This window comes from Mycteria americana, chromosome 1 (assembly GCF_035582795.1).
Source record: "Mycteria americana isolate JAX WOST 10 ecotype Jacksonville Zoo and Gardens chromosome 1, USCA_MyAme_1.0, whole genome shotgun sequence".
NCBI lineage: Eukaryota > Metazoa > Chordata > Aves > Ciconiiformes > Ciconiidae > Mycteria > Mycteria americana.
Window position 1 is genome coordinate 33,136,106 of NC_134365.1, and position 21,842 is coordinate 33,157,947.

Consider the following 21,842-nt stretch of genomic DNA (forward strand, 5'->3'; position numbering starts at 1 on the left):
TGTTTGTCAATATTAAAAGCAATTTACATGGTAAATACATTCCAGCCTTGTTACATCACCATCTGGGTTAGCTGAGCATTCATGTTGGTACCGGGAGGTGCTAGCGAAGACAGACCTCACGACTAAGTGTTCAGACTGTCCAGCTGTCGCAGTGGGAGGATGACAAGTGCCGACGTTCCCAAGCGGCACAGGTGAGGGAGTTGTCCCTTTACTGAACTTGCACGAACCCTGACTGAGATAGTGGTATTGGATAATGGCTGATTTTGCTACCTTTCAGATTAACTTGCTCAAGAAATGCAGCTTAGTACTGAACTGTAACCTAAAAGGTCATCGTGTCGAATTCCCTTTCCGTAGATGAGCTATCACATTTGCGTTAGCAGAAGAGTTGCATTGTCCTCTCCAGGACGTGTGTCACTGGTAGCTCACATGTCCTGTGCCCCCCTGTCCTGCCCAGGGACCCTCACAGCTGGTGGCCCTCACCGCTAGAAGTTTTCTAGAGGCTGTATGTGCCGAAAGCTGTGAGTCTGGGAGGAAGGTGGTATGGTTTTCTTCTGTTTCTGTGGCTTGTAGTTAGGGCTCAAATTCCTGTCCTAAGGAAGGACTGGTCAAACTAAGGGACAGCATTTGATCCTTTTTGCCAGTTTGCCATCCAAGGATGCACCCAGGGTGTGGTAGCCTGGATGTATTTAGGGCAAGGGATTGGAGGTGAAGAGAATGCTGTGATGAGAACAGCTTTAGCACCTGTCAGGTCAGAGGCATCTTCTGCGTGGGGGTTGAAATCTCCTAGGACAGTGAGCCTTGTGTGAACTCCATCATCACATTGGACAGCATCTCTGTCATTTTGCTGGGAAACCCTTGTGTCTGGATGTCCCTGCTCTAGCAGAACGCTCCGGTTATTCTTCCCTTTGCCCTTACTAATTAAACGGAGGGTCTCCAAGGATTTTACTTCAGCAGAGCTGATCTTAAATTTTAACTTGCATATGCCAGGTATTTGCTGAGGATAGGAGGTCATCTCATGAGCTGCTAATGTGACACCTTCCGTGATGGTCACAATCACATGTCTACAAATCTTTTTTCCCCTTTTCCCCTTTTTCCCTTTTTCCCTTTTTTGTCCCTTTTTCCTTTTTTCCTTTTTCTCTTGATAGGGAGGAAGTAAAGACTACAGGACACATATCAACATTTCTAGCCCTCTTGATTCAAAAATTCTAGCCAGTGTTAAAAGAAATTATCAACAACAGAAAAGTGTTAGAAGACAAGGCTATTTCATTTCTCAGTCACAGGCACTTAAATCCTGGAAGCAGTCTTCATCAAAGGACTGATTTTTCTTTTTTTTTTTTTTAGAACTCAAAGCACAAGGATAACCTAACAACCATTTGCCTACATTTTTTTTATAGTCACTGTTTTGTTATTTAGTCCTGTCGCTCCTTCCTTCTCTGCTGTCCACCTCTGTGTGAGTGGGAATAAGCCTACAGCGGTGCTGGCATTAGAAGCGGCAGTCGGCCAATGTCAGTTGATTTGCGCATGAAAGACAAAGCCCGTTTGCTTGTTTATTTCCTGACACTGATGAAGTTTTGCATGTGGCTGGATTTAGAGCAAGAATCTAAAGAGGATGGCCAGGATCCAGGCAGTGGCCACCAGTCACTCTGGGGGAGATGTTGACAAGTGGCCCAGACTTTGCAGTGTGTCCAAAACGAGGGGGAGAGTGTTCATTAAACAGAAGTTTAATCAAACAGGGCAGGAGGATGGTTTACATGAGAAAAGATATATTCTTTACTTAACATTCACAACTTGCTTGTGGATTAATTAGCCCATCTGCTACAACAAATGTATTCCCATGTCTTTGTGTTGACTGTTAAAAGTGACTGATTTCTCTATCCACTTAAAATAGTACCCTGGATTCCACTGAAAGTAACCTTTCTGAGACAAGGAATTTATTTAATCATCCACTAAGAACCTGTAAGTGGCTTGCTGTAAATAAGTGCTCAGCTGTCTACAGCTCCCAGGGCAACTATATGTGAGTGTTAAGTTGGGGGATAACGCAGGAGACAGAAAACCCTTAAAGAAGCTACATGAAGAGAGCTTCCAACCCCATCTGTAGTATTGGCTTTAGGTTTTAAAATAAATTCTCTCTTCCCAGCCTCAAGTGGGCAGGACAGCTGCCAGCATAGAGTAATTCAGCTATAGATTTTCTTCTGAGAAAAGCAGCATTCAAAAATTAGGTGACCTTTATGCAGATCGACAAAGTGTGTTGATGAACTTCAAGTGACAATTTAAACAAGTATTGGGTGTCCGAAGTGCTTGTATTTCATAAGAAACCCACATAAAGGATGGAATGTTTTTAAAGTCTTTAAATGAAGTAGGCACTTAAATGAAAATAGAGGTCAACCATAGGTTCCCAGGATAAATGAAAATGTGTATCTTTTGAGATTTTTCACACTCATGTGATTTTAAAATATTATTCTTCTTTAGAAATAAAATGTGCATGTAAACGGCATTGTTGTGAATTTATGTCTATTTCCTCAGAATAAGTGATAAGTATTGACTGATGTAAATAAACAGAGCTTCTGGTTTTCAAAAAAAAAATCTAATAATATGTTTTTTATGCTGTCCAAATATCTTTTTGCTTTGCTGATGCGGATCTGTGATAAAATGGTCAGCTTGTGCCAAAAACCATGTGGTTCAGCTGGGATACAAAAGGATTGCGTGTTTTATACTTGAATAGGGGAAAAAATTGATATAGAGCTATGGTATTTATTCCCAAGCATTTGCTTTTAGGAGAAACACCATATAGCTAATCCAAAACTTAAAATGTATCAAAAGCGTTTTGGGAGGCAGGAAAGTAATTTTTGTGTTCCTAGGGCCTTAGGAATGAGAGTTACTCAGTACAAAAACTGCAGAAACTGTGTAAAATTGTATCCTTGATAGGATCTGAGTTAGAAGCAAGAATGAAGCAGAGGCTGGAACTGAAGAGTGACTAGAAGACCCAGGCTTGAAGCTTTATCTCTAATTGCCTCTATTAGACGGGGCTGAGTCTGAACACCCTGGCAGTAAAACTTGTGCTATTGGAGAGGGTTTGCAGAAGCTCACTCCTTGGGGAAATTTCTTTTAGTTTCTTATAACATGTATAACTTAGAACTTGTTCTTTGACTGTTCTGGCCCTTCCTCTTATATACCACTGATATTTTTCCATGTAACTTAGATTAACATAACCCAAGGTTGTAATTTGATGGATGATAATTTAAACTATAAAATCTTAACATTTTTGGCTTCGGTCATTGGGGAAGGCATACATATGCATTAAACTTAGGTGACCCAGCCAACTGCTGTTCATATTACTTGATCACAGTCTAGGCTGCAGTGGTATGGTACTTCTGGGGATCCCAGGCATTCAGCACAGGGAGTTTTGAGCTTTTTTAAATGTAGAAATCTGTTCAGATAATTTCTAGCCTTTTCATCACCACCTACAGCATCAGGACTTGCTAGAAAGATCAATTGACCTTTTCATTGGTGGCTATGCTACAGTGTCGTTATTTTGCACGTCCTCGTGAGTAACGTGGCCGTGAACGCGCTGCTTCTTTGGAAGTTGTGTCAGAGGAAAGCTTGTTCTACCTTGTACTTGAGCACGCACTCTGGAAATGTATTGAGTTGAAATATACATGTAATTAATGGTTAACGGTATCATAGCCATCCACGTAAATAGACAGGACTATGGTTACATGTGTTGCCTCAAAATATGACATTTTTAATTGCAAATGCTTCTCCTGACAAGCTTAAAAATGTTACTGAGGCTACTGAATGGCTCTTTTGAGTTTGCTGGCGTTGTTCTTTTTTGTGTGTTTTTCCTTTTCTACAAAAAAGTTCCAAGAATTTCTTGAATGAAAGAGTGATGTGGCAAAAAAATTTTGGGTTCAACCAGTATTTGCAGGCATTGGGGAAAAGTCAGTTATGGGGTCTGTCCCATTTCTGGGGAGGGTTTAGACTTAGTTCATTAAGCAGAAGTTTTACGACTTCATTGTCTATACAACAAAGTTAATTTGGGCATGAACTTGCAGTAGAATCCTATTTCTGATTTGCTGCCAGTGTAGAGATTTTCCCAGGGATATAAATTTTAATCAGGTTTTGGTACCCTTCAGATATTCCCATTTCTTACTAGAAAACCCTGCCTTCCTACCCCAGCACAGGATCATCTCATCTCCACAGCAGCTCACAACAGTTAGGTCATGTGCAGCAGTCAACAGCAGCCCCATCACTCTGGAAACAGCAGAATAGTATTTTCTGCGTAAGGATGTTGCACAGCCCCTGTGTCCAAGGGCTTTGCTACTGACTGCCATTGACAAATTAGCCCTCACATTTTGTAGTGAGCTGACACTTGGGAATTTTGCCCTAAACACCTGAATTCATATGAATTTAGCATCGCCTAGCCTTGCAGTTACCTTTTTTAATACCCTAAGGCCTCATCTAGACTGGGAGGAATTTGCTGCTTTGCCTGTAGCAGAGAGAAACCTTGCCACAGTCTTTTAGCTTTGCCAAGCTATGCTGCATTTGCAGCATAATTTTCTCTGGTTTATTATTCATCTGTTTGTAGCAAATTATTTCTTCAGTTTGTTTGATTTAGATTTCTCTTTCCTTAAAAGAGCAGCAGCTGACTGTGTTAGTCAAATCTTCCTATCTTTGCTCTTAATGATTGTATAATGGCCATAGCAGATAAGTGACAAAACATTGAAAATTGGCCTTGTTTCTTTTTAGACATCAGAGACATGTTTATTGACATCTGCATTAATAACAATGCTGTGCCAGAAATCCTTTAAAACAGTTGCATGCCACAGAAAATGCTGAAATTGAAAATTAAAGGCACCCTTCCTTTTTTATTTGTATTGTATGAGGTGAATAAAATAGCATGACAGAAATAATTTTAAATGTCCTTTTTAAATATTGGAGTTTCTTTGCTGTGTTCAGATTCCATTGGGACAGTTACAGAAGAGATCAAACCATTTCTAATTTCTAGCAAAGATTAAAGAATGTCTTTCTCCTCCCTTATCTTCCCTCTTGCATGGATGCCAAAATACGGTCCAGTCAATGTCAGCACGTGGCTTGATGTACTACACAAATAATTCATCCCCCTATATTTTACACCCATATTTTTATGCTGCCTTTTCTCTTGTGAGTAACCTACGGTATATTTTTCTGTTTTTCTCTAGGTCAATGGGAAGGACCTCTCCAAGGCCACTCACGAAGAGGCAGTGGAAGCTTTTCGCAATGCCAAGGAGCCAATTGTAGTTCAGGTTTTACGACGAGCCCCAGTTAGCAAAGCTCATGGTAGCTCTCAGGATGTTCGGCTTGTGGATGCCAGCACTCAGACTGACATCACTTTCGAGCACATTATGGCTCTGGCCAAACTAAGGCCTTCCACACCGCCCGTTCCTGATATCTGCCCTTTTCTGCTTTCAGACAGGTATGGTTTATCTTCTCCTGCTGTTTACCTGTGGGATTGAGGCATTGCAGTGGTAGGCTTGTAGCCTCCTCTTGAAAAAGTCTCAGGAACGCTTTAAATAAATTACAAGTGTCATTGATAACCACTGTCCCATTCAGGCTTCAGTGATGGTTTTCCTAAACTATGCTCATGGATTAGAGCTACAGGAAGGAATCTTGGCCACATTTACTTTGTGTTCGTATGTTTATTCATCCAAAGCTAAGCCCTAGTCAAGAAGAAAAACACTTCTGTGTTCCGAAGTACCAAAAAGGCTTCTTCAAACCTAGAAAGAGCTGTCTTGTTGCTTTCTGTTCTTCCAAATTTCTTACCAAAAAATCAAGGAAACTATTTAATGTAAAGGTCCCTTATCAAAAGCAAAACAATTCCAAAAATATAGAGGTCAAAAGTACAATTTCATCTGTCATATGGCAAATTATATGAATTAAATTATCCCTCAGATGAATTCTTTGAAACTGAATTGAATGCAAACACCAGCAGGTGGTGCTTATACAAAAATAGGGTGTAGGCTTCTTCCTCTTTGGACTCCACCTCATGAGTAACATCATCTAGTGATGTAGGCCTTGCCCTCTGTCTGTAGCCAGCAAAACTATGATAGCCCTAGAGCTTCTCCACTGACTTCCTGGCATGCTGTGCATCTCTGCAGGATTTATGCTAATGGAGAGCATACCACTTTTGACTTTGATGTAGCTCCATTTTTAGAAGTTCTAGGTAAGCTGGGTGGATGATTATCTCAGAGAGAACTTGCCAGCCCAAATGCTGGATTGAGCCTGCCACTTACTGCTGCACAGCTAGGAACATGATATGTGTATATTTTTGAGTTGTTACTGGATATTACTAAACTGTGTGCTACTGTGATTGAAGTTCCCATGCCCTCAGCATGGGGAGAAGTTTCCTACCTCTGCTAAGATAGATCCACACTGGGTGCTGCGTGGTTGGGATCCAGCCTTGGGTCTAAGGCTGTACCTAAGTGCACATTGTAAAGACCTCATTCTTTGTGCTCCCAGCCCATTTAACAGTGCAGTTTACTGACATTTTTAAGTGTGCAGTTACTCAAATGCACTTCACCACCCTGTTATCTCTGTAACAGAAGAGGATAATGCAAGTTGTTTTATGCGAGTTCTTGAACAATTTGTAAGCCTGATGTGGGTTGTAGATTATGGACATTCACAACTTTATAACCAGATAATTAGTGAGTTGTGCCCGGCCATGACACAGCACATGAATCTGAAGTTAGGTACCTTTATGAGCATAAGGAATCCCAAATTGTCACAATTAAGTAGTTTGGCGCAAAACAGACCCTTTTAAGAAATAACCCTGTGTAAATCTGACAAAAGATGAACCCAGCAAAATGAACTCAGCTGGAGTATGAGCTTTTGAAAAGAAAACAGTGCGTGCTGCTTCTTGGTACAGTTCCTTTCAGGCTGTCAAGCAGTTCAGAGTAGCATTCCAGAGATGAGAAAACTACAGAGAACTGGGGGGGTTTATCATTTTTTAATTTAAAAAAAACTATTGCTCACCTACTGTTGTTGTACTGCTTTGTTCCACATAGCTGCCATTCTCTTCACCCAGTGGAGCATGAATTTTATGAAGGTAATGAGTATCTTTCCAGCCTGCCTGCTGATGCAGATAGAGCAGAGGACTTTGAGTATGAGGTAAGATCACTGACACACTGCAGCCTCTCGTTCTGTTATTACAGATATGATATTTGCACAGCTGATAGCAGGCTCCTCTGAGAAAAATAAGAGTGGGAATACTTCTTAAAAAATCGGCACCAAAGACTATTTTATTTTATACCTGTGTAATGTCACAGGCTTTACTGGGGTTAGGCTACACACATGAAATGTGAAAGCAGAATTCTGCAGTGGGTGGCTACATACAAGTCCAGGAGACTTATTAAATATGTTCCCTCTTTGTGCAGTGGAGACTGTAACTCAGATGCTTTGCTTTTGCAGTTTTAACACTTTAAAGCAAGCCTTTCCAAACTTAAAAATGGTAACTGAAAGCTTCGTTGCTTTTTTTCCCCCTAATTTTAAGAATTAATTGGCCTTGTGTCTCATGCCTTAGGGATCAGCCTTCCAGATACTTGGGTGTGTACTTTAGTGTTTGTAAGATCAGGCTACAACTTTGAAAATGAATACAATTTCTACTACTTGCTCTTTGATATTTGACATTGTAAGTATTGCAATTATAAGAAATTGTGCTCTGTACCACAAATCTCCCTTGGCTGTTAATCCATTGTACTCTCCAGTGACAAGGGTGGATGTGTCTCTGAGTCACTGGAAAATCATTATGTGAGGCTTCCCAAAATGATAATGTGATTGGTGATGTTGCTCTTCATTAGATTTCCATTTCAATATCTAAATAGTCTTCTTGTCGGCCAGTCATTAGTTTTTCATGTTTTCCGCTATTATTCAGTAACAAAATATTTGTAGGGACAGGCATAAGAAGCAGATGGTTCTTTTTATTATTAAACAGTGCTGAGTCTTTGCATAAGTTCAAGTTACTGTATTTTAAATAAGAGTGGTTATAAATAATTAAACATCTTTAATACAAGATTAAAAATATCCTATCCTCCTGTTTGCTCTACCTTAAGAAACCTTTTTAAAGGTTTCATATAACTGGTTGACATTTGGAAATGAAATGAATGGCAAAAGCTTTGGCAAATATGCAGTGTGTTCACTTTTATCGTGCCTTTAGCAGCTAAGACACTCTATTGCAAGTTCAGCCCATTGTTCTTTTCTTCTAACAGCCTGGGGAATCTGAAGTTCTTCCCTCAGGAAGCAAAAAAATCAAGTATCATCTACTTAGTGAATCTCAATCAGAACAAGCAAACTTTTATTTGAACTGCTCAAAAAATCATTGCTAGGAATTAGTGAAATCATTATTTCTTCCCAGTTGGGTTTCAGTGTGATATCTCACAGCACAAGAGTCTCAGAGCTTAAGTTCTGTTTTGACTCCCCATGTGTAATATAATATTAAATTTCTCTGTCAAGTGTGTTTGTTTATGGTACTTCTTCCTTAAATGTAATAGAAACTATTTTTCTAGTAATATTTACATAAATTAGTAATGTAAGCATCTAGAAAGAATACTAAAAAAAATGGTTAGATAAAGATTATTTTCATCATTTAATCAGAATATCAGTGACATATTAAAATACTAACAATTTTTAGAGTCTACCTGGTAGAATCAAGTCCTCTTTATGACCATTATTAATCCCTAATAATAGCTGGTATAAGTATTGTGACAATGGCAAATGCTTGGGCAGGTTCTCAGTTGCCTGTAATCTCTGCTAATCACACCATCATAGTCATTAATTTGCTGTCAGCTGTGATTCAGTTGCCCAAGGCAAATTCACCAAGTGACTGAAATAAAGTGTTTCATGTGAAATTTAAATAGGGAAGGAACTGTCTGGCTTCCTTTGAGAAGAATGCTTTCTACTAAGTATGAAAGTTTTGAAGGATAAACAAGAACATCTTGGAGCCTTTAACTAGCAGAGCTCTAAACGTGAAAGGCATTCTTGAAATTTAAGCCCGTGTGGTAATACTATGATTTAGGTTACTAATTGGTTGTATTATCTGCTATTTCAGGTCCTTATAAGATGTTATTAAGCTCCCTTGCTGTAACTAGGTAGCTGGAAAATTTGAGAGTGTTGCCCCCCAAGATCTATATCTCCATCCAAAACAAAGTCTCATAAAGGACAGAGTCAAAAGGGATTTACTAGCCGCTGTTGCCGATCCAGGGGAGAAGCAGCAGGACAGTGAGTGGAGCAAAGGCTATGGTCCAATGCTGTCAAGGTCTCTACAACAGTATTGGCTTAGGTGTACCCTGCTGTGGCCACTCTGTCCCACCCTCGCCCTGACGTTTTCTGGTCCCTCAGTTATGCCAACGTTACTTTTTGTGAAACAGATGTGAGAAGTAATCCAATATTTTTTTTAAATAGATTTTTAGAAGGGTTGTTTTTAACCTAGCCCAGCTGCCTGATCTAATATCCAGCATAGCTCCTCAAGTTACTGTGCTGTGGCAGCAGCATAAGGGAAGGAAAAAATGCTCAAGCACTTGGGAAGACAACAACTTACAAAATCAGCATTGCCCATCCACCATCTAAGGGTGAAAGCAGCAGGAAGAGAGGGTGCAAAAGCTCTGCTCATGCCACCCTGCAGGCTGGGTGGAAGAAGCACAGAGCGTTCTCTATCTCCCACCATTTGATTTCTCCTGTGCTTAGGGGAAAGAGGTTTATTGCTATTACTGTGCTTTCAGTAGAAGGAAGATTGTATCAGTGCTCCCTGATTTTATCATTGTTTTTTTCTTCATAACAACTTTCTAGTGTGACCTTTAGCTAATCACATGCAGCAAAAACCCTATCTGGTGTCAAGAGTATGGTCCAGTTTCCAAACTTCACATTAGCATTCCTGTTGTACTAAAAGGATACAGATAAGCGGCTCACAGGTCTCCATGGCAAACTTAATAATTTTTAATGGATTCAAAGCCAAACCTAGAGATTTCAGAAAGGGATTGAAACAAGATAGCGAGCAGAAAAAGAAGTAGAGCAACACCTCGTTATTTCCTAGAAATGGTTTGTAAGTGAAGAATGCATCAGTTCTGAGACACTCAGGCAAAATACTCAGCCAAATTAGGAAGTAAGAAAATAAGATGACTAGCAACTGAGGTGCTGTAAACAAGACTATTTTCCAAGAAAGGGAGTGTCCTGGAAAGCTTTGGAACTTGCTTACAGATTATGTGCTGGCGTTTAAGTACCTGAGTTACCACCGTAAGAAACAAACAGGAAGATCACATACCGTAGCCAGCACTGGGGATATGGGCTTATACTTGCCAGTGGATTTGGTAGGATTAGACACTTACAAGACTCTTCTACTCCATTTGTAAGCTAGAAAAACCCAGTGGGTTGTGCTCAGATTGTCGCAGCGCAATAAACTCAAGTATGAGCCAATTGTCTTGGAAGGAAGAACTCCCTGGGAGGCTCATTAGGCCCCATACAGTACCATACTTTAAACAAATAGCTGGGAAGATGATGAAGCTGGGGGACTGCTGATAGCCAACTTGAGCAGCCTTATGTTGCTGCTGCAAAACTTGTCCTAAAAGGAATCTGAATTGTTGGTAGATACTGAGGCAGGGGTCAGAGCCAGCATCAGTCAGTGTTGGCAGAAAGAGATAAAAAGATTTGCAATTCTGGCATAGCCAGATACCCATGAGGACTTTTAAGATAAACCAGGAATTGACCGATTTGTAAACGCTCAGTTGGACTTGCATTCAATGTCACTGAAAGAGAGCCAAAGATATTCAGGACAAACCCACCCAGTCTGGCTGTGAGTGGCTGTTGTGCTGCTGGAATTACATCATGTGATGTTAGAGAGTACATCACACTCTCTGGTACCAATGAGGTGAAAGGACTAAAAGCATCACAGCCTCCAGTAAATCTGTGTTAAACATGGCTCTAAAATTTGTCCTTGTAAGAAGAACAGAGGATACTGGTGCTAGAGAGGAGTAAATAAGCTAATGGACATGCACTTCTTTAATAACTTTTCTGAACCTACTATCCAGGAGAGAGAAACATCACATACTTGGTTTGGAACGTTGGCAGTAATACAGAAATTAAGGGGGCAAAGTCACTTTTAAATGGTGGAACAGTGAAAAAATAGGTTAAAAAACCCCAAAGAATATTGTAAAAACAAAGCTGGACAAATGAAAGTATCACTGATGTCTGGTCCTACCTATTCAGTCTGAGGAGACTGCCTTTCAATAAGAGGGGAAGAAGAAAATAAGACGTTACAAGCAGGCACAAGCAGGTTGTGTCATTTAGTCAACAGGTCCTCATCCAAGGGCAGAGACCTTTGTACCATCTATGTACTGAACCAGCTTTTGAGCAAAAGCAAAACAGGAAGTGATTGGTTTCTGCTGGGAGAGCAAATATCTCTGGGGAATTACAGCTTTTAAAATTTCCTATATCTGAGATAGGAAAAGATTCTTATTTCTAGCTGAATGCTTCTTACAAACAGCAAAAGTAGAGATCCTCGAGAAGGAATAACAGTGGGTCAAGGCAACTGTTGTTGTTGCATATATGAGGAAGAGTAGGCTGAAGTTTGCTCTCGGAATTGAGGGGGGTTTTTTGGAGGCAGGTTGAGTGTTAGCTGATGTGGATGTGCAAAGGAGACCAGCATAATTGCCTAAAGGACTTTTCAGCTCTGATTGTTCTCGTTTTTAGGCAAAGGCACAAGTGATTGCTTCAATAAAATGACATAGCTTGCAGGAGCCTGGGAAACCACATCAACGGTCCACCATGCCAGGATTAGCGTTTTCAGAGTGAAAAAGGCAGAATGGCAGCCACTGTGTTAGCCTGCCTGTGCCTGATGACTCCAGTTTTAATGCATGCAAATGCTAGTGCTGGCAGATAGATTGGGGCAGTATTAAGATCAGTACCTGGGAGAAGTTGCTAAGGGTTGAGTTGACCCTATATAAAATTACGAGGTACTCCAATACTCTTCACTTAAGGTCTTAGAAACCATTGAGCATCTTTATTTTACTTTTTTGCTCAGGAAGTTAGTGCATGTCACTAAATCAACAGACAACCACATGAGGCATGTGCAGGTGAAATCTTTCTGTGGTCAGTTTTTATGAAGCCTTTTGTGTCCAGACAATGAAAGGATCAGAAGTCCTGCAGGAAACAGCAGCCACAAAAGAGCATAGTATTTTGAGAAAAAGCCATGTGAGATTTTTCCCACCTGATGCCTCTATGAAACTTGGAGAGTGAGCTAGAAACTATGCTCTGGAAAATAGGACTTCTGGAAATTAGAAGATTCATATGAAAGTTGCTTTACTCCATCATCAGTATCTCCTTCTAAGCGGAGCAACCCGTAGTGCTCTGAGGGTTGGTTAATACCTCAGGACAAAAATGAATACTCTTAAGTTCATGTTCTGCTTTGTAGACCCAAGGGACAGATTTTCAGTCAGGATAAGGAAATAAATGTATGTGTATGCATGTTGAATGTAAGTGCTAATTTATGGTTATGGACAGCCGTTCATTTAAATGTTTTGATAAGTATTTGCACTCATAAATCTGTTAACTGTAAATGTAGATTAGTCCTTTAAGTTTACCACTGGCCTGATCCAAACCCACTGAAATTGCTAAGGTTTCCTATTGACCTGAGCATTTCTGGAACAGATGCTGTTGGCTGTTTTCACAAACTAAAAATGGGCTTTGAAGAGAGAAAAGCTAGAAGACTTTGGGAATTGGCCACGAGTAAGGTTTGTGTAGACCTCTTCTCACTGAACACTTAAAACTCCCATAGGGGAGAATTTTATCCTGTTCTCTTAATTTCTTTTACCGTACCTGAGCATTGCAGCACATGCAATGCAGTGGTAACACATTGGTTTACTCTTCCAGTAACACTCATCCCATCACGATGAGGGAATGTATTTGAGGCGCAAATTCAGATTGCCCATTTCTGTGACATAACGCTTTTGAAGTGATCGATTTTATTAGTATTTTTTCCTTAGAACAAAAGGAGGAGTAATTTTGTTCAGATTAGCAGTCTGAGTGAGGCTGTTTATCTGAATAAAGTTACTTGAACGCCTAAGTATTTGTGGGTTGGGGCCCTCATGGGCCACTAAAGTGTGGTCTCAGGTGACTTTCTGAAAGGCCCACCACTGCTGTAATAGGCCAAGAGAGACCTGCCTACCCTGTGAATTCATATTTAAGGCCTTTTCAACACATGGATTATTTAACCAGTAAACCAAACAGATCTGTCTATCTTCTAAATACATATTTAGGGCCTTTTTAACATGAGGATTGCTGAGCTGATAGCCTGTAACAGCTCCCTTCAGAGCTGTGATAGCCTGCAAACACCCCTGCGCGAGCATTACAGGCACTTGCGGCAATGCAATTGGAGCTCCTGCTTCAATTGCTAACACCTGAATAAACAGTTTTTATGGAAACGGCTTCTGTGCACACACTGCCAGTGCTTCCGATGGCTGCAGTCAGGCTCTTTTGTTCTGTTACCTGATGAGTGTTTCTGTACAACGAAGCTAACCCAGAAGATGGATGTGTACCCATCAAAATGGAAAACATTTCTTAGATAGGAGTTTTCTAGAAATTCCTTACATGTAGCATGGAATTTCTGCACAGGTATTAAGTCATGTTTTTTATTTAATAGTATAAAGGGGTGAGAGAGGGAGAGAGAAACCTTGTTTTGGCAGGGATCATTCAAGCCAAGTTCCAGCCATGATCAGGTAGGGTGACAGTGATGTGAAGGGGCAGAACCACTATAATACCTCTGTGACTTGCTATCAGGTTGTGCTTGTTTCTTCTGTATTTCCTACTGCGGTTGGATTCTTTTTTTCCTGAACTTCTTAAAACTTGGGATGAATCAAAAAAGAGCCTTTAGCGAATAAAAGGCAGTTTTTTAATTCATCAGCCACCAGATGTAATTTAAAAGAGAAGGCTTCAAGAAGTAAGGATCCTAATAGAGACATGGGTGTTGCAGTGTAGAAGAGCTGAAATGGTGGACAAGGTTGTGTCTTTCCATTGTTATCAGGCCTGACCAGTGTGGTAAGGGGAATGTGAAAAGGCTTGCTGGTTTCAATGGAAAAGCACATACTGCTCACCATGTGCCTTACCTTATGCAGCTGACAGCTCAGAGCGGGCTTGGGTAAACTGGGACTTGCTGTATTATGTTTATTTTCTGGCCATCAGTTCGTAACTGCCTAGCGGTTATGGCTGAATCATGGATGCCCCATGGTATAGAGACATTTTACTGATACCATTATTCTGATTTTTTTATGGCAATTCTTAATATTATATAGCATTTGCTGTTGAGAAGTATCATGAAGGAAGTGAGCAGGTATGTGTGTGCCTGTGATCTGTGGTCTTGGCTGGTTGGGAGAGTCTTTCTGGTTTGTGGGGTCTTGGGGTACTTTTTTTTTTCCATTCCTACCCATCGTATCATACAAATCCAGAGAAAAAAATGGTCTATATTTTAAGCTATTAATTGAAAAGCTTGTGAGGAAGTCTCCTGGGCAAGTAAATAGATTATTAAAGTTGTGGCAGTTGGACCCGGGTAAACACTACAATGATCGGGGTTTCTAAAACCATTCCTCGAGATTTTTCCTTTTAACTCAAAAGGAGTTCTGAGCTGCTAACACCTGGCCTGCGATCCAGCTGACTGTCACTATGGGCTAAAAATGGAAAAGGTCACAGTTAAAATGCAGAAGTGCCCTGGAATATTTTTTTGCTGTAATTCTTTGAATAAGACTGTGTAATAATTAAAAGAAGACTCTTTTAGCATGCATTTGGCATACTACAGCACAAGATTATGTATTTCACTGGCATTTTTATTTTTAAAACGCCTGGGGATTTAAGTCAGCATAATTTACACATAGACAATAATAAATATGTAATTTCTCCCTAACTGTGGCCAATTGTACACTGTAAATGAGCAAAGGAGTGGTAAAAGGAGCAGTCATTTCCTTTTACTTTTTCATCTGTCTTTTAAGAACTGAAGTCACTTTTCAAGTATAAATTAATTAAACTTAACACCATTCCACTGAGGTTCTTCAGTCTTACTATGTCCTGTATTGCTACAGGAATTCACAAGCAGGTGAACTAAGGACAGTCATATTGAGAGACTTGCCAAGTCAGTCAGTGACAGAACTGGCAGTAAAACCCAGGAGCCTTTACTTGTAACGCATCTCTTTTTTGGCCATTAAATCACTCTTCTTCCTTGCTAGTCATTGGATCATTTAGATGGAAGAGGATGTCAGGGTAGTTTCTGCCACAGTTGTTTGTTAATTTTGAGTGTGTTACTGTATGTCCTCACAAAATTCTGACATTCAAAGCAGGTGAAGTTGCTGTCATCTCACCTCCCCTAAGTAATGAATATCCCAATTTAAGGATTTTAATTGTGTCCACAACTACAGAGGATCATGAGAGAGTGGGGAGAAAAAGACACAAAACTGACATAGGCAAATTTATCAAAGTTATTACTATTTATTGTGTTTTAAAACAGGAGGAAAATATATCGTCATTGATATTCATTTGTTTCATGATTTCATAAAACAAACACAGGGTTACTCCTCACTTCACCTGAAAGCTAATAAAAATTCTTCCTTGTTGTCAGAGCTTATGTTTTTTCAGGAAAATGAAGAAAAGTGAGCTTAGTTCAGCAGCACTTTATTGTTGGGCGACATTACAACATATGGTATGTGTTTTTCACCCAGTGAAGGAAGAGAAAGGTGCTGGCAATATTTCCATATTTATGGAAATCTGTGGATTATAAATCTTCTGTTTTGGAGAAATGCTTTGTTTAGACGGTTTTTATACTATTATACCACATACCTCCATATATGCTTTACAGTGAAAATGTTTCTAAGGGTTTTATTAATGCTATTTTTCATATGCCCTCTGCTTGAAAGTTCGTGTCATCTGTCTTGGAGACATGGAATCTAGCTATACAGACGAAAGATGGGAGAAAATAGTTTCTTGTACATATTCTTTTAAAAATAACCTAAGTCATGTTAACCAGCTTATTATAATGTCTCTGTTTTAAAGCTTAGTATCCTAGGAAATGCAAGAGCACAGGAAGCAAGGGCCAAATCCCCCTAGCAAGAGGGAACCTTTTACAAGAAAATGGACTTTAAACAAGGTTTCAATAGTATGCATGCTGGGCCTTCAGAGGAGAAATCAAAAAAGCAGGAGAGGTCTTTTCTCGGGAAGTTTGCTTTTTTATTTAATGAGGCAGCTCTTCAAAGAGAATGTGATAGTCATTCCTGGAGGGCATGGTTTGGTGAGCAGGAATACAGGTGAAACTGTATTGTGCATCAAAAAAGCAGATGATGAGTTTGCTTTGTATTTCATCTCATGATTTCATCAGTCTATACAAGTATGTGTTTGGGGGTGGAGGACATTTCCATGTGCAACAGAAGTTTGAACAGCTGAGACTCAGCATGGATATGGTGCCCATAGACCTCATTTTGGTGCCAGGAAAATTAAAATGTGTTTTAAAAGTCATTGCCTATCGCTTCATGTGCTTGATTTATGGGCACATGTATGTGATTAAAATTTGCATATTTTAACTATACATATTTTAATATGTATGTATCTCAGAGTAAACAAGAGCATGGATGGGGTGGAATTTTAGCTTAGTGCTTTCTAAGAATTTCTGATTTTATAGGCTTAACTTTAACTTTTTTTCATAGTATTTTGCTTTTACTGTGTCTGAAATACATAAACTGAATTACAGGAAGGTATATGTCTCACAGCTGTCTAAAAATGAAAAATTACATTTTCAACTTGATTTTAATTAATATTCCAAAATAGCCTTCACACAGTTGTAGATCAAGGCTGTCCAAACGTGTGGAATTGTAACTGGTTAGGAGTTTGAATCTACAGCTACGTATTCTGCCGTCCAGATAAATGCTCACTGCAGCAGATGTTGGCACATCTGTTATGCCTCCCCATTTCGATTGGCTGCCTGGGTGTTTAGAAAGTGCTGATGAGGCAGATAAATCTTCTGACACGTTTCAGGCCCAGAGCAGGCAGGCAGCAGTAATGATGATGTTTACAGAGCCAAGTGCTGGGCAGTAACATTTTGAAATACAGCAAAAATAAAGTATGATTTTACCTGCAATAGGTGAAATTTATTGTAAAAAGTGAAAGTTAATTATGCCAAGTGATTCTCAGCTGATTTGAATTGCAGCTATGACAACCCATAAACCTCTGGGCTTTGTGTTTCTAAGGTTTGTTGGCTAGAAAAAGGCACTTGCTACAGTTTAGAAAGAGCTCTAAGCTATGCAGGGGCTCTTTAATAAACTTAGGAGAGTTGGGAATCAGGTTTAGAAACAGCTGCAGCATGTGTTTTTTGGAAGGGGAATAGCTGTCTTCTGGGGGCTTGAAGTTCCTGATCTTATCAGAATTCTTACGTTCAACAGGTTTTCCTCTACCCTTTGAATCGTGTCAGATTTGATTGTTTTTATACCATTAGAGCCAGGAAAACTCCAGACATTGGGGTCTTCTCCTGAGAAGGTCCATGGTATATCGAAGAGGACATTCATGGACAGAGGAGGATATATCTGGCAGTCTCAAGTGCAGAGACTGGTTTCCAAGTAAATAGAGCTTTTGCAGGTGCTGGATCCCTTCCAGACCTTAATCTCCAACACAATGAATGACAAACAGAAATGTAGGAGAAGTAACTGTAAAGATTTTAGCACTGATGTCATGTGCTAATATTGTCCCATTCCCTTCAGTAGATGTCACCACTAAATTTTCCAAGTTGCTTTCAAGTACCAGTATTTGAGGCAAGTCCAGAAATTGCAGAGAGAGCCTATCATAGAGGGGCAAAGAAGTGGATGCTGATTATATAGCTGATATAGTTGGTTATGTTTTATAGTATACAGTCTACAACATCTCTGGACAACTATTCCAGTGTTTGACTACCTTCACGGTAAGAAGCACTTCCCTAAATATCTAATTGGAATTTCCTGAGTGTTGTCTCGTGTGGCTGTGACAGTGCACCTCCAGGAAGAGTCTGATTCTGACTTCTCTGGACCCTTGCATTTGGTACTTGAAGGAAGCAGTAAGAGCTCCTTATTAAGAAGATACTTCTCTTCAAAAGACTAACCAAATGCAGTTCTCCCAGCCTCCCCTCATAGGAGATGTGCTCCCGCCCCCTAATTAGTTAATGGACTTCTAGCCAGATGTGGAGTGCTGTATTCCTACCTGATAACCAAGAGAAGGTCCGTTCTAACGTTTTATGTCAAAGCCATTTTCATTGGAAAACAGATTGGGGAGCAAATTCTGGAAAGCCCCAAAACCAAAAACACTGGACTGGTAAAGTCTGAGGGGGTTCTCCCCCCACCCCTTAAATGGCTCAGACCAGTGATTCCTTAGCTGTATCTCTTATTTTTCAATGTTGAAAGCCAAAGAGTTTCAATATGGGGGCCAGGATAGGAGCTTTAATGAAAAGTCAGAATTTTTTCCTTCAAATACATGTAATAATAAACCTCTTTCTTTTATTTTTTGTCAAACTTGCCCAAAAGCAAAGGACTCCTTCGGAATATAGAGGCTGTGAGCCAATGTGACAGTTTAGTATATTCACACCCACTGCACAATGGAATAGTTACTACTCCAGTCTGCTTATCTCATTTTACCATAAGGTTCAGTTTCTGCCTTGTCTGTGCTATTCCCACCTACTTTGTTCAATGAGAGAGTGAGAATGTGGAATCTAAGATTAGTGAAAAGGAACCCTTCGCTGCATATCATCAGCTAGTTAATTATACTTTAAACTCTTCTCATATCCTTGCAACTTCACACTTACATTGAGTGAAAGACCAAAAGTGAGGACCAAAGCTGACTGCTGAGAAATACTATATATAAGCAGTTCACCATGGATTTTTCTGCTCCGAAAGCAAGAATTCATGGTTTTCTCAAGTGCAGAACATACCAGAAAGAGTGTTGGGTCTCAAGCAGCTGAAAACATATATGCATATATAACATAGGAAAATATATGTATATAGTTAAGTACTTCTAATAAATCAGCATTCATATTGCACCATGGGGAAAGAACAGAAATAAAGAGAATGAATAGGGAGGTGGAAGAATTAGGGAGAGAAGTAAGACCATGGTTTGTTTGAAATAACAAAGTATGCTGAGGACATTTTACTTTCCAGTAAGTGTGATCATCCAGACAATAGGGAAAAAAAATGTTTTTTAATACTGTTTAGGGTACTTTATGTTTAATACTCCCCATAAGGGTTGATTTTTGGATTTATCTTTTTGACAGGGATCTCATGATCTGGTATTGTGCATGCTAGTTAAGGGGGAAAACTCAGGCTCGAGGGGATGTTTGTGACTTCCTGGAGGATATACTGTCAGCTGTTGAGCCTTTTGCAGCCAGGAAGCCTGTAATCTGTAAAGGATTTTTTTTTCCCTCTTTGACTTCCGTATGAGATACACTCGCTGTAAAGTCCACCATGTGTCTTTAAGCTCAAGGTTTAAAATATCCTTTAAAAGCAAGTCACAAAGGCCACACCAAGCCTGCGAGGCCCACAGAATTAAAAGTTGTGTTTATCTCATCCCCATATGCTTAGACCCTTCTTCCCACTGCAACGCTAAATTTGTTCATAGCGCAGTGATCAAAGGTTTCTCACATTCGTAGTCCAGCTCCATCGTTCATCCAGCCCAACCCGTTCCCCCATCTGCTCCACGACTGCTATCCGCCCCCCGTCCTCACCCGATGGGAGTCTCAGCTGACACTTGGGCGTCTTCCTCCTCCCACTCACAGCCATCAGACTGTTACTGATCATCACACATCAGACTGCTGAATATGCGCTGGCAGGCTTGCCATGCCTTAAGTTACTCCATTGTTTGATTGCCACGTAGAAGTGTAGTGCGCACCAAAAATTTTCTCTCCAGAGCTGCAGGGAGGGAGTGAATTGCCATATATCCAGTGGAGCTTCTTTATTATCAAAGGATTCATCAGCTACAGGGCCAAATTCTGCTCCCACAGTTGCAAATGATATTTTATTAATAGGTACCTATATGTCAGCATATTAATTCTGGTTTTTTCTGCAACTACTTTTTTTTTTTCTTTCTTTCTTTCTTTTTTTAACACTGGTATCATTGTCTACAGCATCCTGCTGTCCCAGAGCATTCTTTGTCTGGACACAAAGCAGCATGTGGCTCTAAGTATAGCTATAAAGCAGGGATCAGCAGGAAAGTGATTTTGTTTTTAAATATTTCTCATTCTATGTCGTATTTGCTTTTGGATTATGCATTTGAGAAATGCTTGCTGATATTTTTCCTTTCTGCTTTGATGTAAACAAATCTTGTGTCAGAGATTCTTAAATCTAAACCAGACTCTGAAAAATGAGGATTAAATGAGACTTCAGCCTATAAGGTAGAGCCCCCACCCCTTGGACAGAGCATTGTTTTTCCCCACCATGTGGAATGGAGATAACCCTGTGTTTCTTTGTGGTAAGCTACCAACCAAATCCATTTTGGCAAATCTGACACCCAATGTGATTTGTCCTTTTCGATGCTGTTTATGAGAAGTCAGGACAGTCTTCTGTCAAAATTGATAAGTGAGAAGACAGTGGGGAATGCAATTTTATTTGTAACAGCACAGCTGCCAGCAGTTCCAGCTTGTTTACATCTAGGCTGGCTCTGTCTTGCTCCATAGCTTTTCTATTTCCATCCAAATAGCCCCCAAGTACATTGTGGATGTGCCTGTCTATGTCAAAATCTGCATAACAGAACATACTGGGAGTGTTAGAGAGGGAAAAAAGAACTTATTTCTTTAGGTTATTTTCACAACTCAAGAATGTCAGTCACTTTAAAAGCGAAATCTTGAACTCTGCCAAATCTCCATAGGCATTTACAGAATGGGTTCTAAAACTGAACTATAATCTGCTAAAATCCTGCGATGCTTGTTACCTTCTGTGGTGAAGGTACCAGAGGAGTTAAGAGCTTTGCTTTTCTGATGGAAGCATTCTTTTTCCGGTGGAAGTGGCCAGTGTTTGTAAATGAAATTCACTACAAACATTTAAATACAAGTTTATTCGTTGTGAAAAGAATGCAATAGGACCCTGCAGTGACCTGTGAAGGGGAGGGCAGTTTCACTGCACTCTGTTTCACGCTGAATACTTCTGCTACATAGCCTACAATTAGCCTGTGTTACATAGTCATTAAAGTATTTCCTGGAAAATCCTTTTGACAAGAGAGCATAACTCGGTGGGGCTAGGATAGTTCTCAGATCTAGGAAGCCTTTGTTTGCCTGCAGTATTACTTGCCTTCAGTCTGGCAGTCTCAGAATCCAAGGTGGTTTTGATCTTTTTTTATGGGTACACTTAAGAAAGCTGCAGTGATAGGTGTTCCCTCTATATAGGCTCTCCTGTGAGCTGTTTCTTTACAGTAGCCCACCCTAAACACGCAGTTATCATGGAGGTAAAGTGAGAGGGGTTTTATGTTTGACTGATCTAGCTGATGACAGAGGATCTTTCGCAGCAAACTGAAAATTCTTGTTTCCTTTCGCAATTTCTCTTTTTGCAGTTATTAATAAATAATTAGTCTTCTACATGGTTTGTCATTAAACGGTAGAGTCCAGAGATGGCTGTAAATGTCACTGCTGTGGTTCTGGGAATTGTGGGGTCATCTGACACTTTTGCTTTCTCATTATAAGTGTATATCGTATCACTGTGTTTTCAAGAGTTGTAATCATGCTCTTAAATGAATTGTTTGGTGATTGCCAGGGGAGACTGCAGTGTAACTGACCTGCCTGGCACACACTTACGCACAGATATTTATACACTGTATGTGCCTATATACTCATATACATTAATTTA

The 21,842-nt window shown here is 40.0% G+C and overlaps 1 protein-coding gene across 1 annotated transcript in view; it reads left to right on the plus strand.

Annotated features, from left to right (window-relative positions):
- PDZRN4 (PDZ domain containing ring finger 4) overlaps nt 1-21,842 on the plus strand; it is a 254,415-nt gene that overhangs the window by 205,543 nt on the left and 27,030 nt on the right. The window contains exons 4-5 of the mRNA XM_075491599.1: nt 5,199-5,452; nt 7,041-7,143. Of these exons, the coding sequence (XP_075347714.1) occupies nt 5,199-5,452; nt 7,041-7,143 (357 nt within the window). The remainder of the gene's footprint in view (nt 1-5,198; nt 5,453-7,040; nt 7,144-21,842) is intronic.